The 23,024-nt window shown below is 38.9% G+C and overlaps 2 protein-coding genes and 1 long non-coding RNA gene across 3 annotated transcripts; all 3 read right to left on the bottom strand.

Moving 5' to 3' along the window:
• Window positions 1-2,389: 2,389 nt before the first annotated feature.
• LOC307172753 lies at window positions 2,390-3,108 on the bottom strand. The gene is made up of 3 exons (XR_013823761.1): window positions 3,020-3,108; window positions 2,884-2,933; window positions 2,390-2,788 (listed from the first exon to the last, which is right to left on the bottom strand). It is a non-coding gene; the product is annotated as an uncharacterized lncRNA (long non-coding RNA).
• Window positions 3,109-3,334: 226 nt separating this feature from the next.
• On the bottom strand, window positions 3,335-9,511 carry cxcr3.3 (chemokine (C-X-C motif) receptor 3, tandem duplicate 3). The gene is made up of 3 exons (XM_079895913.1): window positions 9,247-9,511; window positions 8,360-8,713; window positions 3,335-7,121 (listed from the first exon to the last, which is right to left on the bottom strand). Exons 1-3 carry the CDS (start codon window positions 9,256-9,258, stop codon window positions 6,372-6,374), a joined length of 1,116 nt encoding a protein of 371 aa, XP_079752039.1. The 5' UTR covers window positions 9,259-9,511; the 3' UTR covers window positions 3,335-6,371.
• An 8,133-nt stretch (window positions 9,512-17,644) lies between these two features.
• cxcr3.2 (chemokine (C-X-C motif) receptor 3, tandem duplicate 2) lies at window positions 17,645-21,257 on the bottom strand. Its single transcript, XM_079894041.1, has 3 exons — window positions 21,193-21,257; window positions 20,241-20,374; window positions 17,645-20,157 (listed from the first exon to the last, which is right to left on the bottom strand). Exons 2-3 carry the CDS (start codon window positions 20,280-20,282, stop codon window positions 19,054-19,056), a joined length of 1,146 nt encoding a protein of 381 aa, XP_079750167.1. The 5' UTR covers window positions 20,283-20,374; window positions 21,193-21,257; the 3' UTR covers window positions 17,645-19,053.
• Window positions 21,258-23,024: the final 1,767 nt, after the last annotated feature.

Raw genomic sequence — 23,024 nt, 5'->3', positions numbered from 1 at the left:
GACTGCAGGCCACTGGGCTGGACCACAGACTGGTACCGGGCTTGTGCTGACTGCAGGCTACTGGGCTGGACTACAGACTGGTAACAGGCTCGGGCTGATTGCAGGCCACTGGGCTGGGGCACAGACTGGTAGCGGGCTTGTGCTGACTGCAGGCCACTGGGCTGAACCACAGACTGGTAGCAGTCCTGTCCTGGATTTTGGTCACTAGACCAGACAACAGACTGGTATCTAGCTTGAGCTAACTGCAGACCACTGGGCCAGTCCACTGATTGTGAGCCAGTTTGTGTAGGTTTTTGTAAAACAAGCTGGAGCAGAAACTGTGAACTTGCTTGGGCTGGGTGTTGGATGCCAGTCTGGTCCACAGACTGTGAGCTGGCTTGGGCAAGTTGTTGGATGCCAGACTGTGAGCTGGTTTGGGCTGGTTGTTGCATGCCAGACTGGTCCACAGACTGTGAGCTGGTTTGGGCTGGTTGTTGTATGCCAGACTGGGCGGTGGTTTGGGCTGGTTGTTGCATGCCAGACTGGTCCACAGACTGTGAGGTGGTTTGGGTTGGTTGTTGTATGCCAGACTGTGAGCTGGTTTGGGCTGGTTGTTGCATGCCAGACTGGTCCACAGACTGTGAGCTGGTTTGGGCTGGTTGTTGCATGCCAGACTGGTCCACAGACTGTGAGGTGGTTTGGGCTGGTTGTTGCATGCCAGACTGGTCCACAGATTGTGAGGTGGTTTGGGCTGGTTGTTGCACGCCAGACTGGTCCACAGACTGTGAGGTGGTTTGGGCTGGTTGTTGCACGCCAGACTGATCCACAGATTGTGAGGTGGTTTGGTCTGGTTGTTGCATGCCAGACTGGTCCACAGACTGTGAGGTGGTTTGGGCTGGTTGTTGCACGCCAGACTGGTCCACAGACTGTGAGGTGGTTTGGGCTGGTTGTTGCACGCCAGACTGATCCACAGACTGTGAGGTGGTTTGGGCTGGTTGTTGCACGCCAGACTGATCCACAGACTGTGAGGTGGTTTGGGCTGGTTGTTGCACGCCAGACTGATCCACAGATTGTGAGGTGGTTTGGGCTGGTTGTTGCACGCCAGACTGGTCCACAGACTGTGAGGTGGTTTGGGCTGGTTGTTGCACGCCAGACTGATCCACAGATTGTGAGGTGGTTTGGGCTGGTTGTTGTATGCCAGACTGTGAGCTGGTTTGGGCTGGTTGTTGCATGCCAGACTGGTCCACAGACTGTGAGGTGGTTTGGGCTGGTTGTTGCACGCCAGACTGATCCACAGACTGTGAGGTGGTTTGGGCTGGTTGTTGCACGCCAGACTGGTCCACAGATTGTGAGGTGGTTTGGGCTGGTTGTTGCACGCCAGACTGGTCCACAGATTGTGAGGTGGTTTGGGCTGGTTGTTGCACGCCAGACTGGTCCACAGACTGTGAGGTGGTTTGGGCTGGTTGTTGCACGCCAGACTGGTCCACAGACTGTGAGGTGGTTTGGGCTGGTTGTTGTATGCCAGACTGTGAGCTGGTTTGGGCTGGTTGTTGCATGCCAGACTGGTCCACAGACTGTGAGGTGGTTTGGGCTGGTTGTTGCACGCCAGACTGATCCACAGACTGTGAGGTGGTTTGGGCTGGTTGTTGCACGCCAGACTGGTCCACAGATTGTGAGGTGGTTTGGGCTGGTTGTTGCACGCCAGACTGGTCCACAGATTGTGAGGTGGTTTGGGCTGGTTGTTGCACGCCAGACTGGTCCACAGACTGTGAGGTGGTTTGGGCTGGTTGTTGCACGCCAGACTGGTCCACAGACTGTGAGGTGGTTTGGGCTGGTTGTTGCACGCCAGACTGGTCCACAGACTGTGAGGTGGTTTGGGCTGGTTGTTGCACGCCAGACTGGTCCACAGATTGTGAGGTGGTTTGGGCTGGTTGTTGCACGCCAGACTGGTCCACAGATTGTGAGGTGGTTTGGGCTGGTTGTTGCACGCCAGACTGGTCCACAGACTGTGAGGTGGTTTGGGCTGGTTGTTGCACGCCAGACTGGTCCACAGACTGTGAGGTGGTTTGGGCTGGTTGTTGCACGCCAGACTGGTCCACAGACTGTGAGGTGGTTTGGGCTGGTTGTTGCACGCCAGACTGGTCCACAGACTGTGAGGTGGTTTGGGCTGGTTGTTGCACGCCAGACTGGTCCACAGACTGTGAGGTGGTTTGAGCTGGTTGTTGCACGCCAGACTGGTCCACAGATTGTGAGGTGGTTTGGGCTGGTTGTTGCACGCCAGACTGGTCCACAGACTGTGAGGTGGTTTGGGCTGGTTGTTGCACGCCAGACTGGTCCACAGATTGTGAGGTGGTTTGGGCTGGTTGTTGCACGCCAGACTGGTCCACAGATTGTGAGGTGGTTTGGGCTGGTTGTTGCACGCCAGACTGGTCCACAGACTGTGAGGTGGTTTGGGCTGGTTGTTGCACGCCAGACTGGTCCACAGACTGTGACTTGGCTTGCACTGTAGACTGGTAGCCGACTTCCACTAATTGGCCACTGGACTGGGGGCTGTTCTGCACTATTTTCTGGCTACTAGACACCACAGACTCATTACTAGACTGTACTAGAGTTTCATAGTTGAGCTGTGTTGGCTCAGGTAGAGACTCAATGTGCATACTTGTACCCATTGCAGTGGTCACAGAACCAGAAACAAGACTGCCACTACCAGATATCAGAGATCCTTGAAGTTCACTACTAACATCAGAGTCAGAACCAGGCTTATATGCATTAGTCACTGATCCAAAACCACTCCTGACAAAGCCACCAACTAGAAGAAAAAAAAGGGGGGAAAAAATAAAAATAAAGAATCAAACAGACATGCTAGCAAACATGAATTATAGAATTTACCTGGATAAACCTCACCACTTCCAATATGGTCACAGACACAAAGACTGAGAAGTGCCAAAGAAAAACTATAGACAAAAAATAAATAAAAATAAATAAATAAATTATTAGATGAATGCCAATTGTTAACAAATACTACAATTTATCAGCATACCTTAAGAGTCGGCTAGTGGTACCCTCCATGGCCAAAAAAAATTACAACTAACCACCTCAATAACATCACTAAAAAAATCATACAAAACATACTTGACTGCCAAAACATGTTAGTGTTGCCAAACGAGACTTTTTATAGTGCCGGCAACTGCCATTGACCAATTGTTTACTGACAATCAGTTGTCATGGGGACATGTAATACTCAATTATTAGGTTCAGGTGTTTCAACTCTTGACAGCTGCCATTTCATTCAAGATATTTGCTTTTTTTATACTATGATTACTGGACAAAAAGACAGCACACAAAATACTTTTTTGGGATTAATTAAAATACTTTATTTTTTGTTCAGTGAGAATAAATTTAGTATTTAAGGAAGCAGTAGAATGCTCACTGTTCAAATGTCTTCTACTACATGTGAAGGGAAATAAACTGCTGTACCCAAAATAACCACACGATGTCACTATTACGCCAACCATTTTACAGTGCATTCAAAAAATATTCAAATCCATTTTCTTTACATTATGTTACAGGCATCCTTATGCTAAAATGCTTAAAAATTTAAACAATTTAAAAAAAGGCAGATCTGTGATCATTTTGAAAATGTAAATTTATTAAAAAGAGAAAAAAAAATATCTTTGTTGATTTGACACTTAAAATTCAGCTCATCCCATTTCTCTGGATCATCTTTGAAATGTGGCAAATTCAGTTGATTGACATAATTTTAAAAGAAACACACCCATCTATAAATGGACTAAAAACTGAAAATATTAAGAAAAATTAGCCATGATGAGGTCCTAGAGCTGCAGAGGCCATATATGGTTTTTCTTTTCATTGAAGCCTCTAGGGGGCAGCTGAGGAGTGCAAATGAATATGAACACACTGCCATAATATTATTGGTCTCATAATAACCTTTAGATTTATATTTGTTAATTTGCTAATGCTATAACTGTGTTTACCTCTGTTTACCACATATAATACCGGTGTGGTTAGCTTACACACATGACCCAGTTCTCAAAAGTTGACCGACCAGTTATAAGACATGTCAAAACAGGTCTGTGTAGACAATTACTGTAGGCCTAAAAAAACTTGTGATATTCAATTTATTCAATCACTCTCAAACATCATCTACCAGGGTTATGACAGTACACACAGTACTTTTTTTGCTATGGTCTAGCTAAAAAACAAAAAAACATTTCAAAACACTGGATGCAAAGACTGGGGAAACAGCACTGACTATCTGTCCCCACTAGAAAAAGAGATTCATAGAAAATTATCCATATGACTCTTAACAATATTGTATATCACAAATGTCAGCAAAAACTTTCATCCGCATTCACACAAACACAACAGGAAATTAACACAGAAACTTGCAAAAATGCATGTTCCTCATACTGAAAGTGATGTTACAACTGAGATTCTCAAAATCTATTTTTTATATATGTGACCCTGGATCACAAAACCAGTCATAAGTCGCACGGGTATATTTGTGGCAATAGCCAACAATACATTGTATGGGTCAAAATGATCGATTTTTCTTTTATGCCAAAAATCATTAGTTCCATGAAGATATTTTGTAAATTTCTTACCGTAAATATATAAAACATTTATTTTTGTATGTGAATGCAGCACAATCACGAACATAAATGGACAACTTTAAAGCCGATTTTCTCAATGTTTCGATTTTTTTGCACCCTCAGATTCCAGATTTTCAAATAGTTGTATCTCAACCAAATATTGTCCTATCCTAACAAACCGTACATCAATGGAAAGCTTATTTATTCAGCTTTCATATCATGTATAAATCTCAATTTCAAAATTGTGACCCATGTGACTGGTTTTGTGGTCCAGGGTCACATATTAACAATACATTTTGTACAGTTTTCGTAATGTAATTATGACTCATGGGAAATATCTAATGAATACTGATGATATCAGATCGCATGACAGTGCAATCATACTGTCTTTCTACACAATAATGCTCACCACGTTCTGTTTCGGAAAAAGGAACTGAGTAGGGTGAGACGCATGTGGTTATTTTTGTGTTTATATACCAGAAAGCTTACTGTACCAGAGAACGGTCAAATTTCACTACCTTTCTAAGAAAACTGTCTGTTGAAAGTTCACTCTGTTGACAAAGTCATTGGGGTGGATGATCACATGTATTAAAATGTGCTTTGGCAGTTTACTTGAACGGCCCTTCTGTTGTTCAAGATGATGATATGCTTTAAGTATTTAGAAGAACAATACACTGCAGTACATTACAAGGACTAGAGCAAATACAAATCCCCTCTTTTTCTTCTCTCTGTCATCATTTCTGTCCTTGGGGATATTCCACTCATGAGAAGGGAAAATTATTTATGCCTAAAAATACCAACAACGGTCTTTCCCAATTACCAATTCACCCTGTAAGAACATACTTCCCCCAGGAAAACTTGCTTATGTAACATGGGGAAAGAATCTTTCATGACCCCATCTCACAGGAAACTACAAAAACGTCAAATCATTATTCCTCATTTGACGAGCAATTAATAAACCGAAATTTATTTCTAATATTCTTTTTTCTTTCATAAACATTTACTTTAACAGAAGTAGCAGAACATAATAAGCTTTCACTTGAAAGTGAAGATAAGAAGTTGGGACATTAAAATAGCACTGTGACAGGACTCACCCTTCTAAAAAACATCTAAAAAAAAACACGTCATTGTTAAGAAACTGAGATGACTTCCTGTCATGAGAGCAGAAAATATCTTGTCCATCTGCAGACCCGCTGATGGTGGTGATGACACATTTCAAAACTATTTCTCCCAACTACACCAGACTTTATATAAAAAAATAAATGTATGGTTCATACATGAATGCATGCAACACAGTTGACATTTGCATGGTTGCAATATGACAAGGCTGATTTTGAAATTGACAAATGGAAATGAACAGTTCTATTATCAAGCAAGTAGGCACGGTATCGGCCAAAATGGCAAATATTGTTTTGGAACATTATTCCAAAACACTTACAGTACAGCGAAAAAATGAATAAATATCACATTGGACAGAGCAATAATCACCAGTATGATCATTTTACTGAATTAAATGTGCAAATGAGTTGGCCAGCATTTCTTAATAAGAGCATAATGTTTTACTTCATTATCTAGTACAAAGGAGAATTTGTATAAGAATGCATGTACAAAACCCTTTGAAGGACTCTTTGTCGTCCAACATTATTATTCCACACCTAGTATTGTCAAGTATCTAATGCCTATGTGCTATGTTAAATAAAGAATTCATAAAATACATTTCTGGAATTATGAGATTCAGGGCATCCAGTAGTCAATTACTGTTCTCATTGTATTCATGATTCATGTATCATCCTGTGTTTTTATTGTTGGTTTAATGTCATTCATAGGTTGAAGTGAACCTTGCTCCTCTTGGACAGAAGCATTACTGTTTACTCCACTAGAGTCCCAAAGCGAAACCTCATTACTGTCTGTTTTACAAGAACTGAACTTTATCAAAGTCAGTGTGCGTCGCCGGAACTCTTTAGAGAGGCAGAGGTAAATAACAGGATTGACAATGCAATGGAGAAGCCCAAAAATGGCCGTTATTTTGCTAGCTGTCCACTGCCTCCCTTCACACTCATCTGCCTCTGCTAAGGGGACCCTCTCCACTGGCTGAGCCGTGTTCACGATGAAGGCAATGTTGTAGGGTGTCCAGCAGACGAAAAAAGCCAGCACAAGGGCTGCAATGACAGCTGTACTTCGGCCCTTCTTCTTCCTCTGGCATTTGGAGTCGTGCCATAGCTTCAGCAGGACGAAGAAACAACAGAACAGCAGCACAAGTAGAACAAAGCTCACAAGATGTGGAAAACGAGAGGCAAGACGCCAGGAACCAGGTGGATAAAAGTGAATACATTCCCCTTTACCCTTTAAGTGGGTCAGAAAGATCCAATCAGGGATTGAAAGGATCAGGCAAAAGATCCAGATAAGCAGGCAGGAACCGTAAACCACCACAGGTTTTTTACAGGAAAACATCTGTACTCCAGGGACGATGGACAGGTAGCAGTCAACACTGATGCAGGCCAACGTGAAGATACCACAGTAGAAATTGATCTGAAGAGATTTTGAAAGAGAATAGTTATTACAATACTATAGCAGACAGTCATTGACAAATTAGAATGTCCACAATACAAAAAAGGAAATACAGTTTAAAAACATAGTATGTTGGTCTCATGTGGTTTTCAAAAACTTTCAAGAAAAGTTGACGTTTATTCATTTTCATAAAATACACACACACACAACCTTATATAATCAAAATACAAGCAAAATATTAAGGAAAAAAAACACTAAACTTGGTTAAGGTATTTATCTGACATTTTTTTTGGGCAAAAAAAGGCAAACTACAGCTACAGGTTTAATTTTACTATGCACAACAACAACAACAACAACAAACGAAAAACTACAACAGAAAGTTCACAAGAAAAAGCATAAGCTGAATATAATCAATCATTAAAATGTTGTTGGTTCTCTCTTGTTTTTGCATGTATTAATGAATGTTTTCTTTGTATGACAGACTGACCAAATATTATGTCTGTAAAGTTATTTTTTACAAATATTATTAATTATTATTAATTCATAAGTATCATTAATATACCAAGTCTTTGGGGAGTCGCACCACATGACATTTTACAACCTGAACTAACCTTGCCTTGTCATAAAAAGGTCAAATTATCTGATCATTTAAGTTATACTGACCTTGATACAGTCATAAAGGTCTGGAGGGGTCTTTCTATGATATAATTTCTTGTTTTATATTTTTTTTCTTCATGTTGGTCATACCAAACAACTTAGATTCAGCAGACAATTTAAAAAGAATGATATGAAATATTAAAGATTTTTTTCTTCACTGATATCAGGATTGCTGTATCACCGTGACATTTATGACTTAATGCCCACCAAAAATATCAAAAATGGATAAAAACATGCTTATTATAGAAGAGGTGTATACAAGTGATTTTAAGTATACATTTTAATGTATTTACAAATAAAATAATAGATAATTAGCTCACGTCATAGCCTCATGTCACTGTTAAAAATAATTTCACATTACACAAAACTTTATTTGTTGTAAAAACAACGGTCTCTTTACCAGATCCCATCAGAAGATATCCATTTTGTCTGATATCTAGAACCTGTCATTCCAATCATACTATGCTAACCTGAATTTCAGAGTCTCATTAACTCTTCCAACCATGTCTGATGATTGTAGCCGTTTATAGAATAAAAATGGCATTCAACCCAGTAAAGTCTACAGACTTATCAGAGCAATCCAGAAGCCTACAGTAACTCACCTTGAACAGAGCACCAGCCAGTTTGCAGAGTCCTGTGCCCATGTTCCATCCCTTAACCGCATCTACAGCCCAGAGAGGTAGTGTAAGCAGCAGCAGTGTGTCTGATACACTCAGATGAGAGATGAAGATGTCCATCACACTCAGGTTCAGCCTCTTATGCCACAGTATTACCAGCACCAGTCCGTTTCCCAGCAGCCCCCATAAGAGCCCCACAGAGTAAAGCAGGGGAATGAAGACCGCCAAAGCACCAGAGACTGTGCTGGACGGGCAGACCACCTCCTTATACTCATAATCGTAGTAGTCGAAGGTTTTGTTTTCCTCAAACAGTCCGTGCAGCTCTACCTCCATGTTTGACTAAAATAAAAACAGACTATTAGCAAGGGTCAATGACAAACTGTAGAATGTCTGATTGCAGATACTTATGAGTGGACTTATAAAGAGCGGTGAGTGTTAAATGTGCAGTCACATGCTGGGTTTTCACATGATGTTGCAACAATAGCGAAATGGAAAGTAAAAGAGTGGGTTGGACAGCTGACTGCTGTTACAGAGAAAACAGATGAGATGAATACGCGCGCGCGCACTTAAAAAAAACAACAACCGAAACCTCCTGTTTTGACATGAGCTGCTGATCTGAGTTTGTTAATGCATTCAGATATGTTGGGGTTTTTTTAAGTTTGCAAAAGTTTTTAGCTGCTCTCAATCTGTTAAGTTCAGTCGAGAACTACTTGTCTTTTTGTCGTTTTTTATTTTTAGTTAAATGCGGTCTGTTGTCAGTGATCCAATTATGGCTATGTAGGCTTCAACAAAGGTTAAACACAATACAGTAGCTCGTGTTTGAACAGGAGACATAATCATAAAACTAAAACTGCAAGCTGAGATCAACTTACAGGTGTTGCCATGTTCTTGATTCTCTTTGTCTCCTTCTCTTCCTTTCTATGCAGTCCGCATTTTCTTTAGTTTTACGTAATCCATCTGCTGAGAATCATATGTTTGCTCATTGCAAATACATGGTTAGTTACCGTGCACGCGCAGTGTGAAAGAAGAGGAGGAGGAATAGGTAAGATGATCCTGCCCTTGTTGTTTTTCTTCGTCTCGACCGATCACTTCATCCGGATAGCTATAGTTCCCTCCTACTCTCTACCACGTGCACTCTTGCCCCAACTGGTTAAAGATATCTCTCACAGAACGCTTGTAATCGACTCGTTAGCGTTTGGCTTGCCACCCCAAATCTTCTTTCGCCACCAAGCGGCAGCTAACCGTATACGACATTTACAGACTCTACTGTAGGCTATGTGGGTTAATGAACAGGATCAGTCATATTAAATTCGAACTAAACTGGCTACACCCCACAAGGATTTGATATAGGATCCTTTTTTCCTCAAGCTTTTATTCAATAGTTCTCAATAACACTATTATTCCGTCCATTAACACAACAAAAGAGATTTGATTTTTGCATACAGTAGCCTACCACAAAATGTTTTTAGATATACAGCACGCCTCAAGGTCCACTTTCCCGCAGAGTTTAACAAACCTGAACAAGCTAATCAAGATCTTCAACCTTAGAAAGTCACTATTCAAAAAAACTCAAAAAGTGACTTAAGTAATTCAAAATTCACTATTCTACTAATAATCCACTTGGAAGGAGTGAATAAAAATGAGTGAGTGAATTCGGACCGGACACGAGTGCACCGGAAGGGCTGCCGACATAGTTTGTGCTTGCTGTTTAATAATAATTTGAATCTTATAGCAAACTGGCTGCTCCAATGGAAGGCTATTTGCATGGAAACTAGAATGTATAAACCTTAATTAAACATTTTAATAATCGATTAAAAATCAATTTTGGACCAGCGGGTTGTAAATGGATGGATGGATGATTCAGCTGCGAGCGCCATCTTCTGGCGAGATGCGGGAATTTATTCGGCATGGCCCTTACAGTGCATTATGTATATTCTCTAGCCGTCCGTTGTGTATATCAGTTCACTCGTTATTGCAGTGCATTTTGGGATTGAATGAGTGCACTCAATAACCTCCACTATGGTTTCATTAACTTGTTATTACAGTATGGGATTGAACGAGTGCACACGATAACGTAAATGATGGTTTCGGACACCACAAATGGCAGTCCCTTCAAATAGTGCCCTATAAGGGTACAGGGGGCAATTTCAGACATAGCCAGTGTTTGATAAGGGCTGGAGCTAAGCTCTGCTGGAAAGTGGATCTTGAGAGCCAGAGTTAAGAACCCCATGTATAATTTATAGAAATAAATATTATATATCCAGTGAAACATGCACCAAATAAATGCAAAAGTTTTTTTTTTTTTTTTTTTTTTTTTACATAAAAGGCCCACTTATAAAAGTTAAGTACAAAAAGTAGAAAATTTGAAACCTCATTAGAATAATCAACGTTTAACAATCCCTATTGCCTGTTAAAATTTTCAAGTAATGAATGTAACATTTCTTCCCCCTTTTCACAATACTTCATCATCTGCATAATGCTGCATTGATGTCTGGATTCATTTATAATCATAATATTAAAATATAGCTGCAAGCAGCAATTATCTGTCACAGAAATGGTGGCTGTAGTGAAGCTCATGACAAAGGAGTAAACAAAATTGTCTTTAATTGTAACCTCAAACAAGGAAAACATGCAGGAGATAACTTGGAGATACTGAATCGAACTATAACAAACAACACCGGACCAGGGGCCTGTTTCAATAAGGAGGTTCAACCAACTCTGAGTTAAAACTTGAACTCTGAGTTGACTTACCCTGAGATGGGAAACTCTGAGTTTTTGGTTTCAGAACAGCTGAAATTAGTTAGTTCAATCAACTCTGAGTTGACTGACTCTGAGTTAAGCGCGTGCACCACAACTATAAAAAGCCATTATCAATGGAGCACAGATATTATGAGTCACCATGGCAACAGCGCCAGACAAAAAGAGGTCTGCATATTTCTCACCAGCAGAATGAGCTTCTGCAAGCATATGGAGAGTACGAACATTATTTAGTTTATAAGTTTACATTTTAATTACTGTTATACAGTGATGGGTGTAATTAATTACCAAGTAATCTAAATACTGTAATTTAATTAAAGGGATTACTCTTAATTCTTCTGTAATTTAAAGTTAAATCTGATGTAATTGTATTAGACTATAGAAGAATTCTGTATAGGCTATTTAACATACATTTTTAAAAGTTATATTTTTAATGTAACCTTCTCCCTCTACACACTTTGGTCAATTCAAGAATAATTCATGCAATTGTATATTGTTTATTTGAAAGCATTAAAAGTGCTGTTTCTTGTCTCTCCTTGTATTGTTCAAGTGTTTAAGGTTGACATGGGATTTAGTAATTAGTAATAAGTAGACCAATAAATTCTATAGATAGTCATTATTACATTAATCTAATTACACTGTTGAAGATGTCATTTGTAGTTAGTAATACAAGTAACTTACCCAACTGTTATAATATCAGAGGTGAAACTGGAAGAACAGTATGTTATTCAACCTAATTTTAATTTTCATGTGCAATCCTGCAGACATTAAAAGAACATGGTAGCAGCTGAAAATTAAATATAAAAACATAATTCAGTCAAGTAAGGCTTGAGCATATCATGGGTGTAGGCTACCTGACTTTACAAACATTTGACATATTAAATAACTAAAGCATCCAGTGTCTAGCAGTGCAGCAGCATTTTTGGCTGAGGGAATTCCTGGACGGACTTCAGAGCCAGTCACTCCCGAAGATACAAGGGCCTTCATAAAATGTAAGAGGTTTACATATGTGTTATTTTTTATATAGGCTATTTTTGATATTTCCATTTATTTTACTTTGGGCTAGGATTTTTGTTGGACCAATAGATCTGATATCTGTCTTTTGGAGCCTCCTGTCCCAACAGAACCCCAGGCAGTTGTAAGTCGCCTATACTCAATACACCAGAAATTATGACAAATAGTGTTATAAAGTGTACTCAACCAAATGCTCATCACATGGGGATAAAGAGTTTCTGCTGCCACAGAGAGGCATACAGTGGCAATGTATAATAATATTATGTGTCTACACATCAAACAATCTACACATTCAGATTTTTTCACATTTTTATGTGGAGTAGCCTATAGAATCTAAGTTTAAATCTAAGTATAAACGGGTATTCTTATCTCTCCCCCGCGCCCCCAGAGTGTGGAAGAACAGCAGGAGGACGGTCCATCAACTTCTGTTGCACAGATGAACAGTTCAGTGATTTTCAGTAAATGCCACAGTTTAATTCTGTAGAATTTGTTTAGAACTACATTATGCAACTCTAATCTACTTCTGTATTTTCAGTTGCCAGTTAAGGAGTTATATAGACTTCATCTTATTTAAAAAAAAAAAAAAAAAAAAAAACAGCAGTAAAAATAGCAATATTTTATTTATTAATAAAATATTAATTTTATTAATAAAAATGTACTGAAAGAATGAATGAGGTGTTTAAACACCACTTCCACTTTAAAAAAGGGGAGGAGACCGAAAGAAACTCTGGGTTTACCGAAGAAAACCTGCTCCCGACCAGGTTAGGTTCACAGAGTTAGTTACCATGGTAACTCTGAGTATAAGTTACCTCTCTTTCAGAAACAGGCTTGACTTACTCTGCTTTCTCAGGTTTAACATACCTCCCATTCTGAAACAGAAAACTCAGAGTTTCCCTCATTTTTAGGGTTAACATACTCAGAGTTTTCACTTAACCTCCTTTCTGAAACAGGCCCCAGGAACTAACAAAACTGAGGGCTTAAATACACAGAGCAAACAAAAGAGCTAAGGTAATTAACAGGACAACAGGTGAACGGGATCAATTAAACACACTGGAAAACTGGGTCAAACAGACAAACCTCCAGGGTGACAGAGGTGATACAGGAGCCAGGGAGGTGCCAGTAGCAGGGAACCAGGAATGTGCCGCCTCCGTGGCCTTGACAAGGGATCTTGACTCAGCCTCTGTGGCCAGGGACGGATAGCACCCCATCCCCTCCCAAAAAAAATCTTGTGAGGTGATACAGAGATGCGTGCTACCCCCCCACACACACAATATGGCTGTAGCCATCAATGACAGCATTGTATACTCTTGGGTACAGTTCTGGGGCTTGAGCAGACTCCGTATCAGACTCATGTTCTGGACTGGGCCTGTGGCTGAGCTCTGTCCCCCGGAGAGGACTTGTGACTGAGCTCTGGGGCATGAGTGGGCTACGGGCTGGAAGACTGGAGGGATGTGTGTGTGGTCGCGACAAACAAGAAAAGTTCCACCTCTCTGACCATGCCATGCCAGACATAAAGAGCAGACAGGATGACAACGCTGTTCGTTAGGCCCATTAGCTGTTGGTACATGAATTTCTTATTATTGCTTTTAATATAATCATTGCAAATAAAAATATGTTTTTAAAATATGATTTATATGAGTGTGTGTGATCCCTATCTGCGCTAAAAAAAAATTACAAAACTTGCCGTCTCTTATTTGGACCAGGTATTACGTTTATTTCTTACATCTGAAACGTATTTAAACTTCATATGTAATGCACAATGAAAATGTCTGTCATATATCACAACAAAACTATTTGAATAAACAACCAATCCACAACCAATCCACTTATACAAATCATAGTTTAATTGGAGTCCTGTTTACTTTTTTTTACTTTCTTTTTTCTTTAATGTTCTAATTACCCTAATATCATTATAAACCAGTTTGAATTTCTTTCTTGGAACATTTAAACTTACAGTACAGTACAGTAAAAACCTCAATAAATAAAAGTTACATACATGTCATACATGTTCTCATTTATGTTTTCAGAGCATCCTGTTCACTACCACCAACTCTGATGATGATCAGTTCAATATTCAGTGCCATCAAGCTTTACCCAACTGATCCATCAAATAAGATATCAGTAAATAAACATTGACATGAGCATCTTCATAGGACAAAAATGAAAAAGTATAATTTAAAAATGTTCATCAAATGCACCCGGTGATTTAGTACAATCAATCTTGTCTTGACTTGACCCAAGCGATGGGTGGCAATTTTGGTCCAGATGTTTATCAATGCTGCAGCAAGATGACAAAGATGATAAATAACATCATAAAGAACAGTTTTTGTCTCTTAAACTTTATTTCCCCACTGTTTGCAAAGACAAAAGTTACACTAATACACTCTAACTGTACTACTGATGTGTTTTGAAGTGTATTACAGATGTAGTGCTCCCTCTAGTGTTTTTATGATCTAAAATGCAGCTGAATTGTATTAAATATTCTCCACGTGTAGTGGTGGCTGGAGAGCTGACCTCTGACAAGGAATATTTTAGTTTTTTTGCCTAACAAAAACAAAATAATTTATTTTCCACTTGTACATTATTACTCAAACCGTGAAGCATCCATCTATTCTCCAAACCTCTTGTTGATGCACTTAGGAGAAGCATACAGAAAGACATATGGCCCTCAAGGTCCACTACTGTCCTACAGAATTTAGCTCCAATCTAATCAAACACACTTGATCTAATCAATATCTTCAGGATTAGAAAGCTGTGTCTGAGTGTAATCGGGGTTGAAGCTAAACTCTTCAGGAAAGTGGATCAGAGTTGCTTTGTTGTAGAGCTACTGCTGTAAGTGTTTACATTTATGCATACATGGCACACATAAGCCTACATTTCTGGAGCATGTTGAAGACTAATTGAATCCAAGCCTGTTTTACAATAGTAACTGTAAAGAATTGTTTCATAAGTGTTATATTTATATATACTGTAGAAGTCATAACAGTCAACAAGTGTCTCGTGTTAAAATTATTTCCGGTTTCTTTAAAATACTGGCATGGCAATATTTTCAGCATATTTACATGTTTTAATGGTTTGTTATGCAATCAATGATTTAATGAGTTATTATAAAGTGACTTACAGTATATGGTCTATACACTACAGTGAAGAAAATAGCTTAGGGGTGTTTCCAGTTTTATTTTAGGCCTCCTAGTCTGTTAGGTCATTTTTGACCAATTTCATTTTTATTTATTTAATAAATAATAAAATAAAATGACTTTTTTAGATATGCAATCTGAACAGTTTACTGCAAAATGGCACTTCAAAATTATTTAAAAAAGAAATACTAAACTAAATAATAATAGTTGGAAAAAGTCTAAATAAAGTTAAGCATAAAAACGAGAATTCTTTCACAGCAGGTAGTGTTGTGACAGAAGTCAAGAGTATCAAGAGTATCACTCACATTAGACGTCTTATATGGGGACGAACGCTCGATTACGGTGCTGTTGAGAAAACCTGCTACCACTAGATGGCAGTATAGCAGGTTTTCTCAAACAGCTGTGTGTGGATCGTGCAAAGCTAAACCGGCGAAATGAAAGTCTCAATATCCAAATGAATCAAATCACTTGGTCCACTGGTCCACAAATGCACATCTTACTTGTTGCATGCACAAATTCTGACCTAGCCTACATTAATAAAAAATGGAGATTTTATATTACCAACTATGTCTCTATTTGTACAAAATGCTACACATTCATGTGATTCTGGATTTTACACACACAAGTTGTATTGTAGGCTATTATTAGTTTAAATGTAGCCTAGTGACGCACATTTGTGAATTTGTCAAATAGATGGGTAGTTGTGAATCACTTTAAACATGCAGACGCAAGACAATTTGATTCCACTTAATATTCAATAAAACAATATAAAATGATTCGTTAACAACGGTCTCCTGATGTTCTTCTAAAACGAGGGCGAGCCACAACAAATCCGTGAGTACAGTTTACAAACCCGTGGGAACGGATTGCGAAAGCGTGGGCACGGTTTATGAATTTGTGGGTAGGGGGAGACCGGGGACAGTTGCAACACTTTTTGCATTTCTCTCAGTTACTCAGAGACTATTTGGACTAGACCAACCAAATTTGTATATATTAAACTTGCATCTGTCTGCTAATTACCCATACCATTTAAAGATGATAATATATGACATATCGTTCACAGTATTTATTTGAATGGAAGAAGTCAGATGTTGCAACTGACCCCGACCCAGGGGACGGTTGCAACACAAACCAGGGACGGTTGCAACATGTTAAAAATACCTTACATTTCATTAATTAACTTTAGCTTTTTGTCTCAATGAGCATAGAATTCTGAAAATATTAACTGTTTTAGGCCTACTATAATATTATAGTATTATTTATTTCAATAATATTATTGTAGACTATAATTTATTTATTTAGTCATATTTATCAAATAACAGTTATTGAGTTTTGTTTGTTCATGTGTAGAACATAGGCCTACATAGATTCAGTGTGCAGGTGTTACAGATGCTATTCAATCTCTCCATATTTCAGTGTCAGACAGGGAGAATTGAACAATTTGCAATGCAACAAACTTTTATTAAACATGCAATTTATAACTTGTTGCAACCGTCCCCAACCCTATCAGCCATGACAGGACATCATATTCCTGCTAGACACACTGACTTTGACACATGCTAACCATGTCACTTACAAGTCAACAAAACAATAATTCAAACTAAGTAAGTTTTGATTAATTCATACAAAATTTCAGGACAGTATGACAAAAATATATCTCTTGAAAAAATTTACTTTCATACCTCCAAAACAAGTTTTGTTCAATAAATGCAGCAGCAGATGTTGAATATGTCTACTGTATTTTTGGTGGGGGGAGGGTCTAACTGTGCATGTTCAGTGTGAGTATCATCACTCTAGCTTGTTTCTGATTGGAGAAAAATGACATGTTGCAACCATCCCCTGTTGCAACTGTCCCCGGTCTCCCCCAGATTGCAAAAACTGAAGGCACGGTTTACAAATCTGAGAGCGCGGATTAGAAACTCGTGGGTACGGTTTATTAATCCGTGGGCACGATTTGTTAAACCGAGGGAACAATTCGTGAGTACGGTTTATAAACTGAGAGGACGGATTGCAAAACCGTCGCCACGGATTGTTTTTTTTTTTCCCCAGAGGTGCCGAATTTTGACTCCTGCCAAATTATTACCCCCCTAGTATTGGTAGGTTTAGGATTAGTTGTGGGGGTGGGGTTAGGATTAGGGGTGGGGTTAGGATTAGGCAATCGGTACTGACTTCAACGAGGGGGGTAATAATTTGGCAGGGGGTCAAAATTCGGCACAACACCTGGCTCCGTACTACGGCTATATTGGGTGGACCTTTTTTTTTTTTTGGAGCATTCGAGGCTATTGACAATAAAAAAAAATAAAAAACAAAAAATAAAGTTTGTCAGCAAAAGATAAAAAAATATGAAATGAGGACAATAAAAAACAATATTCATAAATGTTTTTATTCACATACAAATTATACAGTACAATATGCAAAAATGGTTACATATACGCCTACATAAATGGATATTTAAACAGCTGACAAGGTAGCATTTAAAAAAAATACAGAAAGGTTTTGGGTCATTTCATCTCATATTCATACAGTAGAAGTTAAGGAAGAGCAAACTATTGGCTTTATTAATTTAATGGCAAAACTCAGCAATACTTAGTAACACTTATTCAGCAAAAAAAAAAAAAAAAAAAAAAAAAAAAAAGTATAAAGACTGCAGTTTTCTGTCTGCCATTTTCCCTATTGAATCAGGAAATTCGGGTGTGATGACTCATTAGGGCCCATTTTATTTAATAGCCAAACAGGCTTACGTTAATGTCACTGCGATGACGATGAGCCATGCTACTTGCTATAACGGGTTCAGTTTGGGTGGTTAGCATATCCAACTGACATTAACTAACAGCCACAGAAGGAAACTTCAGAGCTAGCTCAGCAGATAAATACTCTCAGCCGCGCGGTGCTTAAGAATCTCCAGACTTCCTTTTAGCTAACTAATCCTTATGTTCTTAGGTATACTCATATATAATGTTTTCATGTAAAAAAAATGTACATTTATTTAATTTTGAAAATTGTACTAGTAGTAAATATAAATACGTACACAATGCTCTCTAAAAGAGGTCATTTTACTTGCATTGAAACAAAACAAAAATCACACCTAGCTCTGTTTCCTTTGTGGCTGCAGTCATTCTCAGAATAAAATACACCTTCAGAGTATAACATCCTCCCAATCTACAGCTGAACAAGGATAATAAAAGAAGTGAGTCACACAAATCTTTATTACAATTTTAATGAAACCTACACTTTATCAGAGGAGGCAGCACAGTACAAAAATACCAATAAAACTGTTTTACGAAAATTACATAAGGAGAAGACATCCTGTCATGTTGATCTACTTTTAAAAAAAAAAAGATTAATAAAAAGATAAACAAAGCTCAATATGATGATACAGTATTACTTGTTAATAGTATGTATAAAAAATGAAAAATAAAGAAAGAGGATGTGGAGTCTGAAACCATGTTTTCAGTTCCTTTTTTGTAACACTAAACCCAGACAACTTGAGATGATTCACTCTCGTTGTTACAACCGCCACGAAAAAGCAGAATTGCTGATGTAACAAAATCAACAGCATTTTACAAAAAAATTTTTTTTTTAAATTGATGACAAAGTCTCCTCTATCAAATGGATGTTAAAATAAATGTGCTGATGTATTAGATAATGCCATGTTTTTGAAAATGAGAACATGAAAAGGTTCAGACTATACAAACTGAAATCGTGGTTCCTTTCCAATTCCAAATAAAAACAGCCATCACTTCTCCTCTTGTTCATGTCATTTGCTCTCTTTCAGGCCATGACAGAGAAGTACGAGGTATTCTCACTGTCAACTGAGCTGAATGATCCAGTAGGCCTGCGGATGGTTGACCCCCGACCGTTTGCCCATCCTGCTAATCCGAGGCAGCCCTGGGGTCCTAAAGCAGCCTTGCACATATGGGCGAGCTCACGACGGAACTTTACCCCCACAAGGCCGTAGAGTAGTGGATTTAAAGCACAATGTGCCAGCCCCAGGCTTTCAGTCACCAGAACGCCTACATCCAGCACTTTTATCAACCCACAGCTTTTGGCAATGACCCCGAGCGTCTGCAGGCTGTCGGTAAGCCGCAGGGCATTATAAGGTGCCCAACTGACCACAAACACAATAACCAATGAGACGATGAGCCTCAGAGAGCGCCGTTTCTGCCTGCGCGTGGCGTGGCACAGTGCTTTGAAAATGTGAAGGTAGCAATACAGCATGACCAGTAGGGGAAGTATGAATCCAAGGATCAAGCTAACCAGCTGCATGCCGATCTGCCATTGCTCGAAGCTCTCTTGTGTATACACTATCAGGCACATCCACCTATTCATTCCGTATATTTCCACCACATCACGGTAGAGCATGTCCACCATGGACAATCCAAAGCAGACGACCCAGATGATGGCGCAGGCCAGCTGAGCGTGGCAGGTCTTGCGTCTCCAGCTGATATTGATGGCATGTACGATTGCCAAGTATCGGTCAAAGCTGATGCAGGCCAGGAATAGCACGCCACAATAGACATTCAGCGAGAACACCGTTCCAGCTAATTTACACATGAACACGCCAAACACCCACCCGTTGATCCACTCGATAGCGAAAAATGGCAACGTGACTGCCAGAAGGAGGTCAGAGATGGCCAAATGGAGCAGGAAGGTGTCTGTCAGTGAGAAGGAGCAGGGACTGTGTCGAGACTGCCGATAGCGGCGGATCACACACAGCACTAGAACGTTACCAACTAGGGCCAGGATAAAGACTAGGATGTAAGCTATAGGGGCAAAGCGACCAAGAAACTCCCATGTTTCCTTCAGACTGCAGGGTTCTGCATCACCATGGACAACGCCTCCGTCAGAACTGTTACCGTAGTCATAATCTGTGTACTGTATAACAGAGCAAAGGACTTTTCAATATTTTTTTATTTTCTTAATTACTTGCTAGTTTTTTGATACCAACTATAACTCACCTCGGGTGGATAGTCGTCTGTGGATGCTGTTAAGTTCTTCATGATGTTCTTCAGAGAAGTGAGACATACAAGTAAAACAGTGGGCACGAGATTCACTCGTCTCTCACGCTATCTTGTCTATATGTCTCTCCTGTCTTTTGGGAAAATGTCAATAGAGAAAAAAAGAGGGATAAAGAGCGAGAAGTCAGACCACAGAAACTGAATCCTACACTTTTGTATAACCACTGCAAAGGAACTGAAGGCTGCATCAACAGAGAAATAAAACTAAATTCGATTAAAAATAAACACTGAAATCCCCAATTTGCTGAGGTCAGACATAGCCTAATCCAAAAGTTTCTCAAAAACACTTTGCAATTCTGAGTTGTGACAGGTTAGTAAACCTGAATGTTTAAAAAAAAATATATATATATATGTTATGAAAAATGTTGGGTAATTTTATGGTGCAAAAATGGGAATAGTAGAGTACAACTAGAGGGAACTGAAAGTGCTGAAAATTTACATTGCATAAGTTGCCATATGCAATGAAACATAATATAAAATTATGAAAAATAATATTTTTACCGTTATGTTCCATCAAGATATGTATTTTATATTGTATTTTTGGTAGAGGTGGAGTTTGAAGGAAAAAAAAAGAAAGAAAAAAAAAAAAAGAGTCATTTAAAGAGTAGTGTTTTGCTAGAGTCATTAAAAAGACAAGGAATTGATTACTTGAATCAAGCCTGAATGGAAAATAGAGAAAATATTCATATTTGTTGCAATTCATATCAAAACCAAAAGATTATCATACTGCAGTGAAACTTTTGTGTGTGTATATATATATTTCATTTAAAAATATTTAACAACATATAAAATACATATTAAACATTTTCAAATATACATATAAAAAAAACACTAATCTATTTTTTAAAGACTGAGTTGTATCAGAGTAACAGTAGAAGTAGAAATCTCATACCTCTCCTCTCTGTGCTGTCTATTCGGGGGTTGTCTGGGCCAGATCAGATGGTGGTCGGATTACTTCTGAAAATGTTCAGGAAACACGTTTATCTTAGTGCTTCCTGACTTTTTTTCTCTCTTCCCTTTTTGCTGTCTCCACAAAAACATAACCTACTTTTTAAACATCATATGCAATATATATTAAAAGTGCCTGTAAAAGCAATTTTTGATTAAAATATTTTCTCTTTTACTACTCAGTTTTATAATTGTTTTCCCCTGTAATAAACAGTAAGCTGATGCTCTCTGTCTGTTCTAAATAAATTAGTGATACATAGTGATTTGTTGTTTAGACTATTTTAGACTATTTACAGATGATTTTTGACCAAACAAACAAACTTGCATGTAAGAGCACTATATTTGTGAGGATTTTTTCAACAACCAGCTATAGGTGTCACAATCCTCAGTCACCAGGGGTCTCATTTATAAAACTGTGCGTCGGATCCATACTAAAAGTGTACGTGCGCCCGAAAGCCAAAAATGGCGTACGGCAAAAAATATTCAGACTTATAAAACCGTTCGTACGCCATAATCTGCGCAGAATTCACTTAACAATGGAGCTTACAACGTCTAGTTTTACTTGATGCAGGGCAGGCTATCCTAATCTGCATATCATTTGCATATATTCATCCACGTGATAACGTTTAACGGTACAAGACACATTACATTAATAAATCATGTAGTTGCCTATCCTTGCCTTGTTTTTTTAAACAAAATTAAATAGTGTAAAATACATTTCAGAGAAAGTTTTTCTCAATCTTTTCCACTGGCCGAATTGTATTTTTAATTGATTTATATTTTTAATGGAAACAGATAGGCCTTGGGCATTATTTGCACGAAACTATTTTCTCAGACAATCTGGTATTATCATGATAAGCAATTATCTCTGTGGTTAAAACATTAAAGCACAGCAGCACACCACAGGAAAAGTGTTCAAAAACATCGCATCCAACAAATATTTATATTGATTGAATATAAAAAATGTTGTAACTTCTCAGTAATGATTTAATGTTTAAGTGTTTAACTCCATTCATTTGAATGGCATATTTAATCTAAATGTTTATATCAGAAGTAAAACATAGTTTAAATCATTATTTTATTTATTTAAACTGTTATTTGCGTCAGTTTCACTAAATGGCCCAACGCGCTCGCTGGCGCGGACATTTAAGAAGGGATGGATATTTGCTTCAAGTGACAGGCTTGGTGAGTGAAATTATATTTGTATTATCTTTCTGTATATGTTTAATTTTCTTTAGATTTTCTGTCTAAAAGTGACCAAAAAGACATTTAACTCCAGCTCACCATCGGTGTCGCCAAACTGCTCCATCTCCAAAACGTTCGTACGCATGGGTCAGAGTTTGCGTGCAGGTGCGCAAATTTTCCCGTCAAGTTTGTTTTTATAAATTACAACTCATGAGTCGGAAGTGGCGTACGCCTCTTTCAGGGCCTGTTTTGTGCGTATACGCAACGGTTATAAATGAGGCCCCTGACCAGTCACCTCAGCACACTACATTTCCCATAATCAATCCTGGCTCACACCTGCACACACTTCACAATCATTCACACCTGCCATCTATCACCTTCATCAGCTCCACTTTTAAGCCTGCTTCACACACTCACCAGGGTCCTGTCATCCTGTCCACCGACCAGTGGATAACTTACCTGTGTACCGTCCCCGTCCCTTTTTCAGTCTTCTGTGTGTCATTGTCTGCCAGTCTTCAGAATCAGTCCTCCAGCCAATTCTCTTCAATACCTGCAAAAGATAAGACTTGATACATCAGGAAACAATATGCC

This window comes from Squalius cephalus (assembly GCF_949319135.1).
Source record: "Squalius cephalus genome assembly, chromosome: 15".
NCBI classification, from domain to species: domain Eukaryota; kingdom Metazoa; phylum Chordata; class Actinopteri; order Cypriniformes; family Leuciscidae; genus Squalius; species Squalius cephalus.
This window is presented reverse-complemented; position numbering and strand designations above follow the sequence as displayed.